This window comes from Myotis davidii, unplaced genomic scaffold (genome assembly GCF_000327345.1).
Source record: "Myotis davidii unplaced genomic scaffold, ASM32734v1 scaffold69, whole genome shotgun sequence".
Taxonomy (NCBI): domain Eukaryota; kingdom Metazoa; phylum Chordata; class Mammalia; order Chiroptera; family Vespertilionidae; genus Myotis; species Myotis davidii.
In genome coordinates this window covers 685,967-705,034 of record NW_006300363.1, presented here as the reverse complement: position 1 = coordinate 705,034, position 19,068 = coordinate 685,967, and the positions used below count along the sequence as shown (strand labels likewise).

The 19,068-nt window shown below is 37.7% G+C and overlaps 1 protein-coding gene across 1 annotated transcript in view; it reads left to right on the top strand.

Moving 5' to 3' along the window:
- GNA13 (guanine nucleotide binding protein (G protein), alpha 13) overlaps positions 1-19,068 on the top strand; it is a 23,519-nt gene that overhangs the window by 2,739 nt on the left and 1,712 nt on the right. Inside the window, exon 2 of the mRNA XM_006776666.2 lies at positions 14,792-14,842. Within this exon, the coding sequence (XP_006776729.1) occupies positions 14,792-14,842 (51 nt within the window). The remainder of the gene's footprint in view (positions 1-14,791; positions 14,843-19,068) is intronic.

Below are 19,068 nucleotides of genomic sequence, written 5' to 3'. Positions count from 1 at the left end.
ATATATTCTTGGCATTGTTAATGGTATCTGGTGCTCAACTATTAATGATTCTCATACTTTTTGGATGCTCTGTGGTGCTTGACATAGTGTCAGGCACTGGGAAGGCACTTGGCTCATTAAAAATTTTCCTCCAAAGTCATATTCGGTTCCTTCTCTTGTCTACGTACAGCCAATCCCCAAGTCCTGTCTTTTCTACTCCTGCAACATCTCTTGCACCCACTCATTTCCTCCTCTACATTATTGTCCTAGTACCTCTTGCTTGGACTCCCAGGTAATCTTGGTCATATACAACATGGGTTTCCTCATCCTCTAGTGCCTAAAGAACAGAGTTCAGCTTCTTTATTTGAGTCAAAACTAGCTAGCTTACCTATGATTCCAAAAATATATTTAATATAGCTTATTTGACTGCTGCATACGTCTTACAACACCTCAATTCCCAGATCTCCTGATGATCTGCTTTCACGGCTCTCTTCACAAAGTCCCTCTCTCAGGGTTTTTAAGTACTGTGTCTGTTCATTAGGTCCTCCCCTTCACTTAGAACAGTGGTAATCAAATTTTAATGTGACTAAATGCACTCCATAGACTCCTTAAATCAGATTCACTGGAATGCTTGCTGAATACAAAGCTAAACAGATTCCAAGACATCATCACAAGAGGATCTGATTCAGGAATCTGGGAGGGGACCCAGTGATCTGTATTTTTAGCAGACAGCCATTGGCAATTTGGATGAATTTGTTCCTTGGCCACACTGAAGAACAGTGCTTAGGATCAAAGCTTTCCCCATGGTCCCTGCTGGAATGCCCCTGCCCCTGCTCTCTGTGGTATGCTTGTGTTCTAACCCTCACATGTGTTCGAGTTATTTGCATTCTTGTTTGGCTCTCCCACTGAAGTAGAGGCTCCTTTGGTATGACTTGTTTGTCTTTTTCTCTCTCACTAGCATAAGACCTTACATTTATTTTATTCCCTCATTTTTTAGACATATTGAATTAATAAGGTTATTTTTTTTAAAAAAGAAACATCTCACATTAAGTTCCTTCCAGGAAATATGAATTATTTTTGTATTCTAATTGGTTAATTTTCTAGGAGATGGGAAGTCCTTGTGTTGCAGAATAATATTTCTTTTTTGCAGTGTTTAATAATGTATATTCTTGAGTCTTGGATAGAAAGAATAAACAGGGGGAATGAGAGGTAAAATTGCCTATTTTTGTTTTAACTAACAATTATTAAACTTATTAATGCAAATTGAAAGGAAAAGAAAATGTGTCAGTTTGTTAAGCCTCTCTGTGGCTTTTTTTCTTCAGATGAATGACTGCCCTGTTACTAGTTTTTGGGACAAGGGATAGGATAGTGATATCACAGCTTAGGTTTTCAGCAGTCTAGTCATTTGTTAGTAATAACTTTGGGTGCAAACATGAATGTTTTTTTCCCCCCGAGTTCTCAAAGGCAAACATTTCCTTTTCTGGTTAGTTTCATTATGGGTAAGCTAAATAGCTTACTGTGGAAAAAGAATTTAATCTGTTGTTATAGCTTAAGGGACCGTTCTAGTTCTTATACACTAGCACACTGAGGATAATACCTATATCCTAAGAAGTGGTCTCTGTTGGTTCTGGGTTAAATGTTTGTAATCTCAGTTTTGGCTATGCATTCACTGCAGCCTGCCACTGCATTAAGGAGACACCCTCTCTTACGTGACAATAGTTAGGGAATTTGGTAAGCTAGATGACTAAAGAGATGGGAGTCCAGAGTTGGCTAGGAAATGAAACAACTGGAGGTATGTAGTAAAACTAAGAAAATAACTAGGGATTACTGCCAATTAAATTTTTTGGATTTTTAATATATAGTTACTTATTCAGAAATATAAGCAAACTTTGTAGACTTGGGTATACGGACAGGAAAGTGTGTGACACTGGGAGGAATACTCTAGAGCAGTGGTTCTCAACCTTCCTAATGCCGCGACCCTTTAATACAGCTCCTCATGTTGTGGTTACCCCACCATAAAATTATTTTCGTTGCTACTTCATAACTGTAATTTTGCTACTATAAACAACATGTAATTATATATGTGTTTTCCGATGGTCTTAGGCGACCCCTGTGAAAGGGTCGTTTGACCCCCAAAGGGGTCGTGACCCACAGGTTGAGAACCGCTGCTCTAGAGCTTCCTAATTTCTATAAACAATTTAACTTGTCAGCATTAATACAACTTCCTATAATAACCAGTCTTTCTTTTTTTAAAAAGATATTTTTATTGATTTCAGAGAGGAGGGGAGAGAAATAGAGAGATAGAAACATCAAGATGAGAGAATCATTGATTGGCTGCCTCCTGATTGATTGCCCCCTACTGTGGATCAAGTCCACAATCTGGGCATGTGCCCTTGACTGGAATCGAACCTGGGACCCTTCCATCCGTAGGCCATCGCTCTATCCACTGAGCAAACCAGCTAGGGCAACCAGTCTTTTTTTGCAATCCCTAAAACCAAGCTTTTTTCTTTGTTATCATGGTACCTTCAGTTAGACGTAATTTTTCTTAAGTAGTACAGTTTGTACTTGACATAGTTACACTTCTCCAAGCTGATGGGGTAGTTTATTCTGTGTAACAAAGTAGCTATTTAATATCATGTATTGGCTGCTGAAAAGAGCTGAGTGCTAAGTAAGAATTTCAGGTTGGAGTAAAATATTTATTTTCACTGTAGCATAGATTTGAAATACTATAGAGTTAGAAGCATTGGTTTATTCTTTGACACTAATTTGGATTTGCTTTAGAAAATGAATCAATTTCTGCTTTCAGTTGTAAAGTATGACCATGTTCCTGTTGGAGAAGGATTCAGTTCATTTTCTTTATGAATAAAAGCAAAACAGACAGGACTTTGACTTCAATTTGCTAGATACTGATTGTCTACTGATTCTAGGCTTAGAGTTAAATATTTCAGCCTATATAAGGTAAGGATTACATATAACATTAGAGGTTGTAGAGATTTTAAAACTCATGTCTCTATGGGTAGGATTTCTTGTTGGTGAATTTGATCAAATGTCAGAGTGGTTACATTTTTTCCAAACCTTGGAAGCCCAGAGCTATAGTACTGTTTACATTAAAAAACAAAAATATTTTTAGCATGTATTTATACAAAACAACTTTCTGAGATTGTGTGTGAACATGTATATATGTATGTATACATAAGTATATGTCTTGATGTGTTTTGTTATATTGATATGTTCATGTCAATATATCTTATATTTTGGGGTGGGAGAGTAGAAACTTGACTAGCTATGAGATTTGTGGGCTCCCCATGCTGAAAGGGGGATTGTAAAATACTTGCCTGGTTTCTGTATTACACTTTTATTGCTAAACAAAGCTAGTGATAACAGTAATTTATGCTGCTCTGAAAATGTTTATTAAACAACTAAGGGATGGAGCAAGGAAATCATTTTGTTAGGAAAACGAGATGTTAGTTTCAGAATTTCTACTAGAGTGTGGACCTAACCCAGGAGAAAGCTTTGTGAGCTCACTTTTAAGGGAAGCATAGCATGATGGCCGAAGGAGTCCCTGGCTTGAATATTCCCTGTTGACCTTCCTCAAATAGGCAGCAGCCCAACCAAGTTGAGGTATCTAGTCATATTAGCCCCAAACAGGTGCTAATTTCTTTCTCCAGAAAATGAATTCAAGTGCTGATAATTCTATCACATTTTATACTTTATGTTTTATCAGAATGCCTTTGTACTTTTCAAAGCTCTGTCACATACATTATCATGCATCCTTAAAAACAAAACACAGAAATAGAAAATGTGTTATTGTTCCCACTTCACAGATGAAAAAATTCAGATGCAGAGAGAGGTTCCTTAAAGCTTTGAATCACAGAACCAGTAAATAATAGAGTGGACACTAGAACCCAGACCAACTCGTGGCCCACAGCACTAGCCACTAAACCATCTTGCACGCACTCCAATGTTATATTCATGGAGCATTCTCTTCTTTTATTCCTAGACTCTCTGACCAACAGCCATACACTCAAATATTACCACTCCTCTCATAAGTTCTAGCACATTATTAAATATGTATAAGGTTTTCTTAAGAATACATAACATTGCACTGATATTCATACAGTTGTTTTTTATATTCTGAACTTTCATAATACTCTTGTGCCATTTCTTTTTTATTGTATTAACTTAGGTTATACTTGAGATATAAATAAACTTAAGTGACATTTAATAGTAAATGTGTTAACTTAGAGTGGCACAGTTCGTCCTAACCACTATTCATCACGGGAAAGGCCGTTTGAATCCTCACCTCCTTGAATACTAAATGTACTACTAGTCATCCTCTACTGATGATCCATTAGTGAGCATGGTTTTTATTTATTTTATTTTTTGTGAACATGTTTTTCTTTTTAACTTTTATTGATTTTTAGAGAGAGAGGAAGGGAGAGAGAGAAACATTGATTTTGTTGTTCCACTTATTTATGCATTGATTGATTGCTTCTTATATGTGCCCTGACCAGAGATCAAACTCACAACCTTGGTATATTTTGAAGATGCTCTAACCAACTGAGCTACCTGGCCAGGACAATGAACCCTGAAAAAGAATGTTTAATGGCAACCAGTTATCTGAAAGGCAGCCATATATTTTTCTAGGAAAGTGTCATTTGGATTAGCACATATCTGGTATATAGTCGCTCTTGGTTTGGAGAAGGGGATATCAGAACACTATTATTATTTTTATGAGCTCCTTTGCAGTATTGCTCAGATAATTGTCACAGTTCTCATACTACTGAGCATTCCAGATTGCAGTTTGTTGCACATTTTTGTTATAGTTAGAAACTGTATTTTTATGTGCATGTTTCTGAAAATTAAGTGATTTTTATTTCCTTGCTTGAAAGTACTTCATTTTTTTTCTAGTTACATGATACAATTCACTTTTATGTATATGGTAAATATATATAGTTTGCAAGATGCCTTTTTTCAAGACAATTTGTTCCATCCACATTAGCAGAGCATTATTAGAATGGGTTTATACAGATCAAGGAAATTGTTTTGTTTTGAGAACTGGACTAAAGTTAACCATCTTCTGCACTGATAGTAGTTGTTCATCTTAATCTTTCAAATTTAATTTCTCTTCTTTGGGCAAAACAAATTTTTAAAAATTTAAATCACTTTGGTGAGTGTACTTTTTCATACCAACTACTCTACAACAGATTCAGAATACTTGAATAGAATTACTTTTCCTTGATTTATTTTGGTTTTGGTCTCAATCATAAGACCTGTGTACTTGGTTTTGCTACATGAAACTTTACTTTGTATCTTCCAAACAAATTAGAAAATAACCATGTTCAAATGTATTGATTTATTTTGCATATTGTAAAACATGAAATGATTTTAATGTGATAGCCTTAAGATTTGATATGGTTTTCTACAATGCCGTGAGATAAAGTGGAACTTTAAATGGCCAGCCAGAAATAGGCTGTGCCACTCACTGTGTGAGCTTGAGCAAGTCCCTCAGCATCTCTGAATTTCTGCAACTGAAAATTGGAACTATCCAAGGACCTACTGTTACTAATTTTTGTAGGGATTACATGAGATAATCCATGTAAAGGACTTTAGTGCAGTGCCTGACACATATTGACCATATTATTAATATTAGCAATATGCACACAAACCATATGTAGCTTTTTAAAAATAAAACACTGTAAGCTTTGATTCATTCTTTGAACTTGCTTGCCAATATAAAAAATTCTGAATTCTAAATAGTGCAGAATATGGCTTACATTCTCATTAGACCACATGTTGTCTAATAAAGGCAGTACTTCCAAGAGAGATTTGAGGTTTTCATTGCTACATTGGTTCTTGCTGCCTTCTCATGTCACTTTGCTTGATTTTCCATCTAATGTGTAGTCCATTTAGCCAAATCCTTGGCTTCCTGCCCCTTAGTGTGGTGAGATACCTTTGGCATAGGTGCAGGTGCTCTGCTGTCTCCTTCCCTCTCCCTCCTTTGTCCCTGTGGCAACCCTCCACCCTCACCTCCTCTGCTCCTTCCCTTCCTACCATTTCCTGTGCCCGTGGTGGGCAGAGGCTTTGTGAGTACCACTCAAGTTAAAGAGGGTATTTGGGTTTCTTTTTCCAAGGTAAAAAAAAATCCATATATTTATAAAATACAAAATTATTTTCTTTTTAAGATTTCATGTACTTTTATGAGATTTTAGGACTTCTGACCATTTTTTATAAAAACCAACTAAAACAGTCTAATAGAGAATTTCTACTTTTTTTCATGGAGCAAAATAAATTTCAAATTTGTTCCCCTAAAGAAAAATTTCTTATTGACTTTGGCGTTTAAAAACAATGTTAGCCAATGAGCAAAACTTTTGCACCCCCTCCCCCAAATAGTTTTAACAGTGTCTTTGGGTTTTTTGAGCTGGAGCAGCTGCATGTATCCTGTTAATAGGACATTTCTCTTTTAACTCTTCTAGAAAGGTTACAGAAAAAGAGCTGGAATAATGAATAATTGGGGCGAGAGACTTTCACTTTCCTTTTCAGTAAAACTCATGGAAGATACTAACAGTGAGCAAAGGGACTAGGTTTTTGCTAGAGATTCACCCACATTATTATTGCCTAGCCAACTGTGTGCTACACAAGGCCTAATAAATAAGAAGATAGACATGATTATACTTTAGACAAGTTGCTATTCAAATGTAAGATGGTCTCTAAACTCATTTTTATTGATTTTTTTTAAAAAAACCTAATGAAGCCAAAACCGGTTTGGCTCAGTGGATAGAGCGTTGGCCTGCGGACTGAAAGGTCCCGGGTTCGATTCCGGTCAAGGGCATGTACCTGGGTTGCAGGCACATCCCCAGTAGGAGATGTGCAGGAGGCAGCTGGTCGATGTTTCTCTCTCATCGATGTTTCTGACTCTCTATCTCTCTCCCTTCCTCTGTAAAAAATCAATAAAATATATTTTAAAAAAATAAAAAATAAAAAACCTAATGAATAATTGAATGCTATATGCTGCAAATACTTTTCATCTTAGTTGAAATCATTAAAAAGAGTAATATGATTTAGCTTATTGAGTTAAGATATTGCAATGTAAATGATTTGCTATTTTTAACTGTTATTACTTTGCCACATTTGCAGTAAAACTGTCTTTATTAGCTACAGCTTCAAAAATGATAGGGACTTAAAATTGTTACCATATAGATGATATACATTTTAATTCTGGGCTAGGGCAGAGAGAATTATATTTGCTTAATTTTTTCCTTGACCTTTTAAGTTATGTTATGATCAAATGTTGCAACCAATTAGAAGGTTTTCACCTGTTGTATAGCATTTTGCACATTTGGCCTTAATGTAAGATATCTTTCTTTTGTAAAAAAAAGCTTTTTATTTTTAAAAAAAACTTTTATTTTGTAGAAATGCATTATTTGATAGAATATATATGTCCATCTGATGGTTTCCTATTAATTTATATTTTATACTATATGCAAGTATTAAGGTTTAGAGCATGACTTTGAGTATGTATTTTCATTATGATCATTTGAATTCTTTTCTCTTCATGTGAAAATTGAAGAGCAAATGTAAAAGTCAATGAGGGTAAGAAAGCCTTGGGGAGCAAATTTCAAGGGTTCAGTTATTATTTATTTAACAAGTCTGATAAATCAACTTGTCAACTGGCAGCTTTCAGCAGCCTTTGGTAGCATGTCCTTGAACACCTAATACTGAGCAGGCATTTGTTTTAGGCTGGGTATTTGCTAGTGAACCAAATGAAAATAATCTCTGATTTCATTCATCTTAATATTAGTTGGAGGAACTTACATTACAAACAATCCCACATGTGATAAGTGCTCTGAAGGAAAAGAAAAGGAACCTGTGACAAAACAAGAGGATGGTTTGAAGAGATGGACATTTAAGTTACGACCCCATGGGTGAGAAAGGGTCAGCCAGGCGAGGAGAGGGAAGAGTTTGACGGGCAGAAAGAGTACCATGTATGCAGTACCTAAGGTGTGGAAAGCTTGCTGGAGTGTGGAGATTGGAGGGAAGTGAGGAGAGCAGTTAGTCAGTAAATACTTATCAAAAAACCTTTCTCCTATTCTGGATGCTAAGCAGTTCCAGAGCTAGGTGGTAGCCATTGAGATGTAGGGACGACAGTGGATTCAAGGTAAAAAAGTCATTGGGGTTCTGACAGATTGGATATGAAGTGAGGGAGAGAGGCATATGTTAAGAGTAACTCTGGTTTCTGGTTTTAACAACCGGGTGGATGGTGCTTTTTGCTGAAATGAAAAGACTGTAAGAAAAGAATTTGAGAGGGAAGATTAAGACTTTAATTGGGCATATCAGGTTGAGATCTGGGAGGCATGCAGGTGGAATCAAGTAGACAGTTCGCTACATGAGTCTGGAATCCAGAATAGAGCTTTGGGCTAAAAGATGGAAATGTAGGAGTTATTTGTATTTGGGTGATATTTAAAATCTATAGGATGTACACAGTTATTCAGGTAAAGAGTATAAAAAGAAATTAGGGCTCGGGATAGAGTCTTGAGGAACCTTCAACCTTTTGAGAATGTTCAGAAGAGGAGATGCTAGCAGAAATGGCCAGAAAGATAGGAGAAATCCAGAAATCCATGTAATGCCATGGAGGCCCCAAAAGTGTTTCAATGAAGAAAAACATGGTCATTGGTGTCACATGCCACTGAGAGGTCTTGTAAGGTAAAGACTGGCATGTCCATTGATTTTGACAATGGGGAGGTTTTGCTGACTGTGGCAAGTGACAGACTTGGTAAGGATGAAGTCAGGCCAAAAGGGCCTGAAGAGGGAAGAGAGGTGAGGAAGTAGAGAAGATCCACTTGAAATGACTGTTCTCATTTCCCTTTGCAGTACTTTCAACCACCTGGCTTAGTAGGTTGGGTGTTTTCAAGTCTTTTTAAAATTCAGGAGGACTTTGTATTAACCAGTTTCTTTGAATCTCACAGCGAGAAGAGTTAATATCAGTTAGTAATAATTAATCTGTTAGGCCAGGCAAGCACAAGACCTTTTCACTTTGTACTTGATTGTTTTATGACCATTTCTTATATAATGGGGCAATAATTTGATCAGTTATACAAGGCACTCATTCATTTCTGTACTCTTTCAGCAAACATGTATTGAATACATTCCCATACTATGTTCTGGGCGAGTGGGCAGGCCCTGGGGACTGAAGAACTGCCTGTCTAGCTGTCTTACAAGAGGCTCTCAGTCTAGTGGGGAGCAGATAGAAAAGTCAACCAACAGTGTTTGTAAATGAGAATGACAAATGCTGTAGTATTTGTTGCTTTTCTGCCAAGAGTATGCAGAATCACTAAGGGTTTACTAACCTAGAAAAGACCTAAGAGAGCATGTTGTCCTGTTCACTTCATTTTATACATAAAACATGGGTCCATAGAGGTTAAGGCCACAGGTAGTTTTGATGATAGAGCCATGATTCAAACTCTGGGCTATAGGACTCCATAGCCCATGTCTTAGGTTCACAACCAACCATGCTTTCCTGTGTCCCTTTATAGCACAATTAACTAAATAGTGATTTGGAAAAGGAACTGATTACCAATATAAATTTTGAGCTATTTCCCACCTTCATCGGTATTTAGAAACATTCATAGGTTGCATTGCTTTGCTGTCTGACGTGTTTGCCAGGTAGACGGGGAAGGGAAGATGATTAAAGCTTGCGCAGGTTGTGTGGAGCTACTCTGCTGGCCAGAGTTGGGAATAATAAGTTCAACACCTAACTGGGAATAAAGTGACCTGGGTTTTCCTCTCACCTGCTGTGTAATAAAGGCATAGAATTTATTAATTGATGTTGATTGTTAATGTTACTTAATGTTGATTATTGTGTAATTTTGAGTTGTGGGGATTTCAAGATTCATTGTAGCACATCATAGAGCAGAACTTTCCATCCGGTGTGCATTCACAAGGACTTCTGGGTATTGTGAATTGCTCTTATAGGCCCTCTATTGGTTATCAGGGGAATTGAAACTATATTTGGGAAGTATGACCTGTGTTAGAAAACTGTGTTTTTGTTTCTTTTTAACAATTGAGGTCATTTCTTTTTTGAAAATAAAAAAAATTACTACTGAAAGGTTCTAGTTCTGCTAGCACAGCTAAATATTTTTTTGTTTGAATTGTATAAGATTGACCCTTTCCAAAAAAGTATTTTAGTTTTGAGGAATTCTCAAAACGCTAAGCTTTTTATTGTTATGTGAAAACTGGAATGTAGGAAAATTGTTTTGTTTTATTTTTTGAGGGAATTACCCGCTCCAGAATCCAAGTTAGCTTTATGTATGTATGTATGTATGTATGTATTTATATATTTATTTATTTAAAACTATATGTCCATTGTAGAAAAGCATGCAGTCAGCCACTCAGACACCACCACAGATATCTTTGTTGATATTTGGTGTTTTTTCTTCTGGTGTTTCAGTACAACCTTGGTGTTGAGATAAGCTTTTCAGGACTTTCTGTACAGTTTTATATCCTGTTCACTTAGAAGTGCAACGTTAGTATTTCCTGCAGGCACTGATTTTCTCAGAACTGGCAAGGCATTCTTAGAAAATGTATGTGATTTTTGTTTGTTTGTTTACATGGAAAATTCTCTCGTGTGTGTGTGTGTGTGTGTGTGTGTGTGTGTAAGGAACAGAAACTGGTCATACTAAATGGTAACATAGAATAAATATGCAGTAAATTACCATGTTGCCTAATTAAGCAGTGTTATATATCACTAGAGGCCTGGTGCATGAAATTCGTGCACTGAGGAGGGGCATCCCTCAGCCCGGCCTGCCCCCTCTCGCAGTGCAGGAGCCCATAGGGAGCGGGCCTAAGCCTGCAGTTGGACATCCTTAGCACTGACACAGAGGCAGGAAAGGCTCCTGCCACCACCCCTGTGCTTGCCAGCCATGAGCCCAACTTCTGGCTGAGTGGCAGTCCCCCTGTGGGGACACACTGACCACCAGGGGGCAGCTCCTGCATTAAGCGTCTGCCCCCTGGTGGTCAGTGCGCATCATAGGGACCTGTCATTCCACCGTTTGGCCGATTTGCATATTAGCCTTTTATTATATAGAATATTAAAGCTAGCCCCTTTCTGTAATATTAAACTTCTTTCTTACATTTAAAATTTGTACTTTTTGTTGATTTTGAGAGAGAGAGAGAGAGAGAGAGAGAAGCATTGATTTGTTTCAATTAATGATGCATTCATTCATTGATTGCTTCTTTTGTATATGCCCTGATTAGACATCAAACCTGCAACCTTGCATGTCGGGGTGTCACTCTAACCAACCAAGCTACTTTGCCAGGGCCTGCATTTCATTTTTACAGGAAGAAGATTTTTAAGAGAAATGCTGGCCTTCGCTCAGAAACCTGTATTATTTGTTAAAAGGAACTGTAGTTTTTATACAGATTTTTGAGGATAATTGATACTTTCTAAAATAACAAAATTGAATAGCATATAAGTATTAGGTACACATGCATAAATATAAGATATACATGTATCCAAAAATGTGTTAGACATATGGCTAAGTTTTTTTCTCATATCTCTAGGATGGAGCATTTTAATAAAATAAGAGAATTACTAAACTGCATTGTACATTTTGTGTTATGTGTAAATTGGAATTTGGTAGGACTACAGGAATACTCTTAAAAACTAAAATCTGCCGAAACCGGTTTGGCTCAGTGGATAGAGCGTCGGCCTGCAGACTGAAGGGTCCCAGGTTCGATTCCGGTCAAGGGCATGTACCTGGGTTGCGCGCACATCTTCAGTAGGAGATGTGCAGGAGGCAGCTGATCGATGTTTCTCTCTCATTGATGTTTCTAACTCTCTATCTCTCTCCCTTTCTCTCTGTAAAAAATCAATAAAATATATTTTTTAAAAAAAACTAAAATCTAACTTTAAATTATTTGGTTGGTAAGTCTAATTGAAAAATTGGATATAAAAAGAAATTTATTCATTTGTGAGCAGTGGCAAAGAAAGGGCAGTTTATAAAATAAAGTGATAATTGAATTCTTTCCAAAAATCTCATTTCTAATTTTGTGCACTAGTTTATTTTTATAGCTTATATGCAAGAAAGAATTAAAATTAATTGCCTAAATTAGGTATTCTTTTGGACATTTGATTTAGGCTATTGTAAATTATCTTAGATTAATCTGGATAGATACTTAATTTGATGGAAAATATTTTCAAGTATTGGGGTGGTTTATGTTGTACCTAACTAATTTTGGCCCTTTTGGAAATTTTAAGTGATGAACATAGAAAATACTAGCAAGAAATTTGAAATTCTGCATTTAGTTGGAGTCTACATAATTTTGACCTATCTACAAAGCGAAGGGCAATAGTTTATATTCCTTTGACTATAAGTAAATCCTCTCGCTCCTTGTGAACCAAACAAAAGACATGAGTTAATACTTTAAGCATGCTTTAATGATAAAGATGACAATATCACCCTTATTAAAAACATGTACTGTGCGTCACATCAATACTTTAAAATGCTTTTTCCAAATAAAAATGAATAGAGAACGTCATTAAACAAAAAGTAGGCCATCTCAAAGATAAGGAACAATAAAATAGGTCCTTTGTGAAGACCAGGCAAAATGAGAACATCGGGAGGGCAATCAATGAAAGGAGAAGTGAAACTGCCCATGACAGGTTCAGGACCAGAGAGCTTGATGCCTGCCCTGTGTGCAGAGCTGGCCTCTTTATTATGGTTTATTTTGAAGTTAAAATTAAGGGGAGGAAAAAAGACATGGCACTCATCATAGAGGTGATATATTTCAAACGTTTGAAATAGGATGATTTCAAGATCTTTTAATTTAGAGTCATTTTCAAAGCTATGAAAAAACTCTTTAAATATAATCAGGCCTGTTTTATGTTTATTGTCTTTAAGGAATATGTATAATGTTCTAATCTTAGATTTCAAACAGTGTGGGCAGAGCAATATCATGTTTTATTTCATCTTTTCATTGGAAATTGTGTTGTCCAAAAGGATCCTTATTTAGATGTGGCTTCACAAAGATATTTGCAGGGCTTCAATTACTACTCTATGTAAATGAATTATTAATTTTAAAAAAAACACCTATAGGTCACTTTTAAAGTCAGGTTAATAAATTTCCTATTGACTAGATTTCTCCAAACATCTGCTTAATGAATATTCAGAAAACATTTTGACCTGGCTTCGTTTGGGGATTATAAAACTAATGAAAATTAAAGGCATATTATACCTTATTATGGCAATAGGTGCAATATAATATGGTAACTCAAGTCACAGTTGTAATTAATTTAAGGAGTAAACAGATTTGTAGTTTTCTCTCATATCTCTTGATTTTTTTCTCTCTAAAATATTTCAAACTTGCAAATAGAAGGAATGGCTATGCATAGAACGGTTTAAAGCCACTTTAAACCATTGGACTTTGCAATTTTAGAGCACAAACATCTATCTAGTAGTTTACTAGTATTTCAGGAAGTGTTTTCTTACTAAATTATTAAAACACTTCTCTCTTTTCCAACTACATTTTTGTGTAAGGCCAGATTTTCATCATATACTTCAACCAACCTAAAGTAGCAGTTCAGATTCAGAAGCAGATGAGTGCTCACTATCTTTTATTAAGATATGTTAAAATAGATGCACAGGTGATGGGTTTATTATTGACATATTAAAATGAATTATTAAGTAAAATATTTGTTAATCTCTTGGTTTCACTTTCTAATATGGTAAACAAATACCAGTAGCTATAAGCCACATGAACAAAGTCTCTTTTGGGTTCCTCAAGAATCTTAAGATGTGAAAAGGGCCAAAACCGGGTTGGCTCAGTGGATAGACCATCGGCCTGCGGACTGAAGGGTCCCGGGTTCGATTCCGGTCAAGGGCATGTGCCTGGGTTGCGGGCATGTCCCCAGTGGGAGATGTGCAGGAGGCAGCTGATCGATGTTTCTAACTCTCTATCTCTCTCCCTTCCTCTCTGTAAAAAATCAATAATAAAAAAAAAAAAAGATGTGAAAAGGATCCTGAGATCAAAAAATGTGAGAACTGCTATTTTAATTCCTTATGACTGAAAGTGTGGTTCCAGAAATCACTTGAACTATGGGAACTACTCCCTCCCCCACCCCATCTCCACTCCAGTCGGAACTACAGTATAGCAAGGTCTTCCTGTGATTCTCCCATACATCAAGGAATCCCAGCCTCCAGGGTCTTCCGGCAAGGGAAGTGCCTCAGTAGAAATCCTACAGGCAAAGTGAAAACACAGGGAGAGAGCACTGGGAGATTCCAAGACCCAGAGCCTTCTTTCCTGAAATGGTTTCCTCTGTTAAAGTATTGCCTTTTAGGAACACATTCGCACACAGTTTAGATGCTTGGAATTGCCTGGAGGGCCAATTGAAATCTGGGCTCAGTGAGAGTAGGCTGGTCACTCAGGAAAAGAAGACCTATTGGAGACAGAAGCCTGCAGCATTACTCAAAATCCTCCTTAGCAAGGTGTGTCTCCAGGCACATGCTTATAATTGGAAGATAAAGGCAGAAAAATGTACACAAACAAAAATCCCACTTAAAGTTTAGTTGATATCAAAAGCATACATGCAATCCAAGCAGATGATCACATTTATGTAAAGCATTTGTGAAATTAACCAGGCTGTGGCACTTTGTGGCAGAGGCAGACATTTATATGTTTTTAGTGGGGTTAGTGTTCAGTCTGAAACAAACTATGTTTGGATTAAGTGTACAACCAGACAGTTTAATATAAACTGTTGTAACAAAATCTTCCATTTCTCAGCCCTAATAACTGTTTGTGTTCTTCTTGCTTTTAGGGTGAATCTGTAAAATATTTCCTGGATAACTTGGATAAACTTGGAGAACCAGTAAGTTTTTTAACTGAGTGTTCAGTGCCATTTGAAAGCAATAGTCAGGATATTGATGTCAGGAAATTTAGAAAAAGTATGTATCAGGCTATTTGCTTCTTTCTGTGTCCTAGTGGCAGTATTCTGACTGTTCCCACTTCATTTTTTTCTCCCTCTACTATCCAGATCTCTGCCATTTCCTTAAAGAATTGCCCTATCCACTGCTCTATGAAAGTAAAACTGTTTAGAGAATGAAGTTTATGTTTGAAAATGAGATAGCATTTTATATGTTCTACTTTACTGTCTTTTGGGTTTTTGTAAACAGAAAGAACACAGTGAGTTCATTGATTTTAAAACCTTTCAGAAAACGGTGTTTTCCAGCTCGGAGCCCCTTTGTGTTGAGTTACAATGTAGGAGGGCTAGAACTGAAGGCCCAATGAAGAGACTCCACGTTGTAGGAGAAAGAGTTTGTGATTTTCCTGCCGTGTGTCCCTCAGAGCCAGCAGCTCTCAGCTGGCTGTGGCTGGCCCTGGCCTGCGCCACCGCGGGCAGAGCAGCTGCACTGTTTGTTCTCCGTATTGGATTCATGCAGGAGACACCATCGGGAGGAAGGTTCTGCTGCCTAGAAAATGTTTGGAAGCCGTTGCCTTAGAGGCATTTGTTACCTGCTAAGTTTAGTGCAGTTCTGTTTTCCTCCTCTTAAAGCTAATTTCTGTTATAATTTTAATATGATCTCATGGGTTCTTTGAGATATTTAACTTTATAACTTAAAGGAAGCACAGCATGAAACCCATTACGAGTAGGAAAGTAACATACCGATGGATCTAGGACACGTGAAAAAGTGCCCTCTTTTTATTCTAGCAGGATAATTTTTGTATTTTCCCTTATTTTGTATTTTGCTAAATTGTATTTGTTTGCCCTTAAAACCGGTGTTTTTCTCCTACCTGTTTCTTACACACAGATGTTCCAGAAGTTGGGATCCCCATATTTATCTGTTTTTACTCAGTCCACATCAATGAAACTTTTTATTAAGTCTTATCTCATTATCACTCTTCCATCTGGTCAGATTATAAGCCTTAAAAAAAGTTAAGAGAATCCTTAGTAGATAAACTAATTTTTAAGAGTTTTTTTTCATGTTTTCCAATCCAAACACTGACCTGCTCTTCTTTTATTTTTTCTTTTATACTTTTGAAATATATATATCTTCATTGATTTTGGAGAGGGCAAGATAGAAACATCACCGATGAGAGAAATCGTGAATCGGCTGCCTCCTGCACTATAAGGGCACAATCCTGCAACTTGGGCATATGCCCTGACCAGGACGAACTGTGACCTTCTGGTTCATAGGCAACGCTCAACCACTGAGCCACAGCGGTTGGGCTGACCTCCTCTTCTTAATTTGCCTTTTCACATAGGCCTTCTTTGAGCATACCGCTTAAAGTAGGTCTCCTCCTCTTGTTTTCAGGGTCAGCCCTGGCTTGTTTCAAACCTCCTTGCTCTTATTACTACAGTTGGTTTACTTAGTTCTATGCTTATTGGTCTTTTGCTATAGGCCAACTCCAGTAAATTTTGTACTAACTGCTTGGTATCTTATATTGAGGACAGTTCTGAGGCTACATCTGGAATAAAAAGGAAAAAGTGCTGTAATCAGTTGGTAGTTGTAAAGGAGGGAAGAGTTGTAAACCTGGGTGCGCTGGACATTGGCCACCCATTCTGTACATATTAGACAAGTCCCAGGATTGCATTTGCTTCTCCATCTCTGACTGTGGCACCAGGGTCATTGAAGCCCTTCTGTGTGCCCAGCCCCATGACCCTCTGGTAGGTGGAACAGCACCTAGATCAAGGACCTGGGTTCTGCACCCAGACCACCTGGGTTCCAATCCCAGTGCTATCACAGACTGGCTCTGTGTGACCTTTGGCGTTTCTAAACCAGTTTTTTCATCCATGTCATAGGCATAGTAAGAGAACCGACCGCATAGGGTGTGGGACAGTTCCATGAAATAAACCCCCTGTCTCAGTCTGCTCAGGCTGCCATAACAAAATACCACAGCCTGGGAGGGCTTAAACAAAGACATTTATTTCTCACAGTTCTGGAGGCTGGCAGTCCAAGATCAAGGTGCTAGCTAAGGAGGGTCATGAAAGCCAGTCAGCAAAGTTCAGATCTGATGGAGTGTGGGTGGTTCCGAACTCACGATGCAGGAGGGGTCAGCCTGGGGGTGGCTTAGAGGTAAAACCAAGAGGTGCAAGGCATTCAAGGCAGAGAAACTAGTGAAGAGATGGTGATCCACACCTGAGATGAAAGAAATGGGGCAATAAGGAGGAAAGGAAAAATGTAGGAAAGATTCAGAGAAAGAACAGAGGATTTAATGTGAGATAGAAGATGATAGAGAGGCTTAGAGAATGCAGACATTGTTGGAGGGACAGGAAATAGAAAGGAAAATTTACTGGTTGGAGTTGGAGGAGTTGGTAAGGAAGAATATGAGTTTTCTTATTGTAGACATTGTATTTGTGAATAGATTGTCAAGTGCAAATGAACGGTGAGCATTTAAAAATGAGACTGCAGAGACTTGAGTGGAAGTTTACCTGCTTGTCACAGCCTTCTTGATTTCCCTCCCTACAGCAAGTGGCTATGGTGGGTGGCTGATACAGTAGGAACTGCTAGATAGTAACGTAAAGCGTGCCAAACACGACTCTTAAGCACTTCATTCCTTTAACTCATATAGTGCTCACAGCACCCCTAGGAATGTTACTATATTTTACAAATGAGGAAATTGAGACAGAGAGGTTAAGTGGCTTGTCCAAGGTCACACAGCTAGTATTAAAGCTGACTCTAGAATTCACATTCCTAATCACTATTACTGTTAAACCATTTAGCATTAAATGACATTGTCCTGTGTTTTATGCTTTGTATGAATTAGCCTTTAGCTTCCTAACTAGAGTGTTAGCTCCTAATTAAGGCAATAATAAATATGTTTTTATATTTTTGAAATTAGAACATTTTAAAGAAAGAACAATTCAGGGCTGGCATGTTTCTGAGGCATCTGGCACACAAGTGCACTGTGAATTGGTACCACCTTCCTAGAAAGCAGTTGGGCATTTAGTGTCCAGGATTGTCAAAATGTTTATAACCTTTGACCTCATAATCTTATTCCCGATTATTTAGATGTATGCATAAGAATTTTAATTGCTGCGCCTCTATTAATTAAAGCAAAAAATTGGGAACAACTTAAATGAGCACTAGTAGGAGAATGTTTCTGTAAATCATATCACATTAATCCATCGATGTAAAGTAGGTAGGTATGTGAACAACAGCTAGAAGGAAGCCTGGAAATGCCAACACTTTGGAGTCCCAGAGTTACTTAATAAAATGGCTGTTAATTACAGATAACTGTGAACTGCCTCCTTTTTTCCTTTACTCCAACACGCTATTTTCAGGAGATAAGTTTACAATTCGCATTGTAAGGACACTTTCAGAATCATATTACACTATTTGGAAAGACATAAAATGCAGCATTGCAAATAACAGCACTGTTTTTAAAAAACTTGCCCTGATTCTAAAAAATATGCTGACCTTGATGATGAGAATTTAAGGCTCTTCTGTTCAGTATTGCCAAAAAGCTTTGTCAACGTTCTGGAAAAACACTAGCCTGAGAAGAGAGAAATCAGTTATACTGCATAACAAAGGCAATTCTACGGTAGCCAGTGACTCTAGCCAGTGACTCGTGAGACCAGCAGCTTCTTTCTGCTCAGAGTCTGGTAGTTGTCTGAGCCTGCTCACAGAGAAGGGCTCATTTGACCTTTGCATAAACTGTCCCTTAGAGGCAGGTAGGCAAGCCATTGTCACCTTCATTTCACAGGCAGAAGTGCTGACAGAGTAAATGACTACTTGTGTCAGTAGATGAGACAGCTGGAACACAACTACACCATACCCTGGAAACAGACCGAGAAAGTGGCCAAGTAAAGTCAGCTCATGAGTTACAGTAGAGGAAGTGTTTTCTATGTTTGTAGTACAGCAGCGATGATAATAACATGGAGTGACCAGCATAGAGGGTCTTAGTCATTGAGGCGATAAAGGAATGTTTAGTGTGGATTAGAGAGAGGCAGAACCTAGAAGTGATCCTCCTGAATGGACATTCAGACCCCAGGAGCAGGTGTGTGCATGAGCAGTGGCTGAAACTAAGAGTGGGTTACGGTGGGGAGTTACACTGAAGGCAGATACACAGCAGTTGGTAGATAAGACCTTAAAT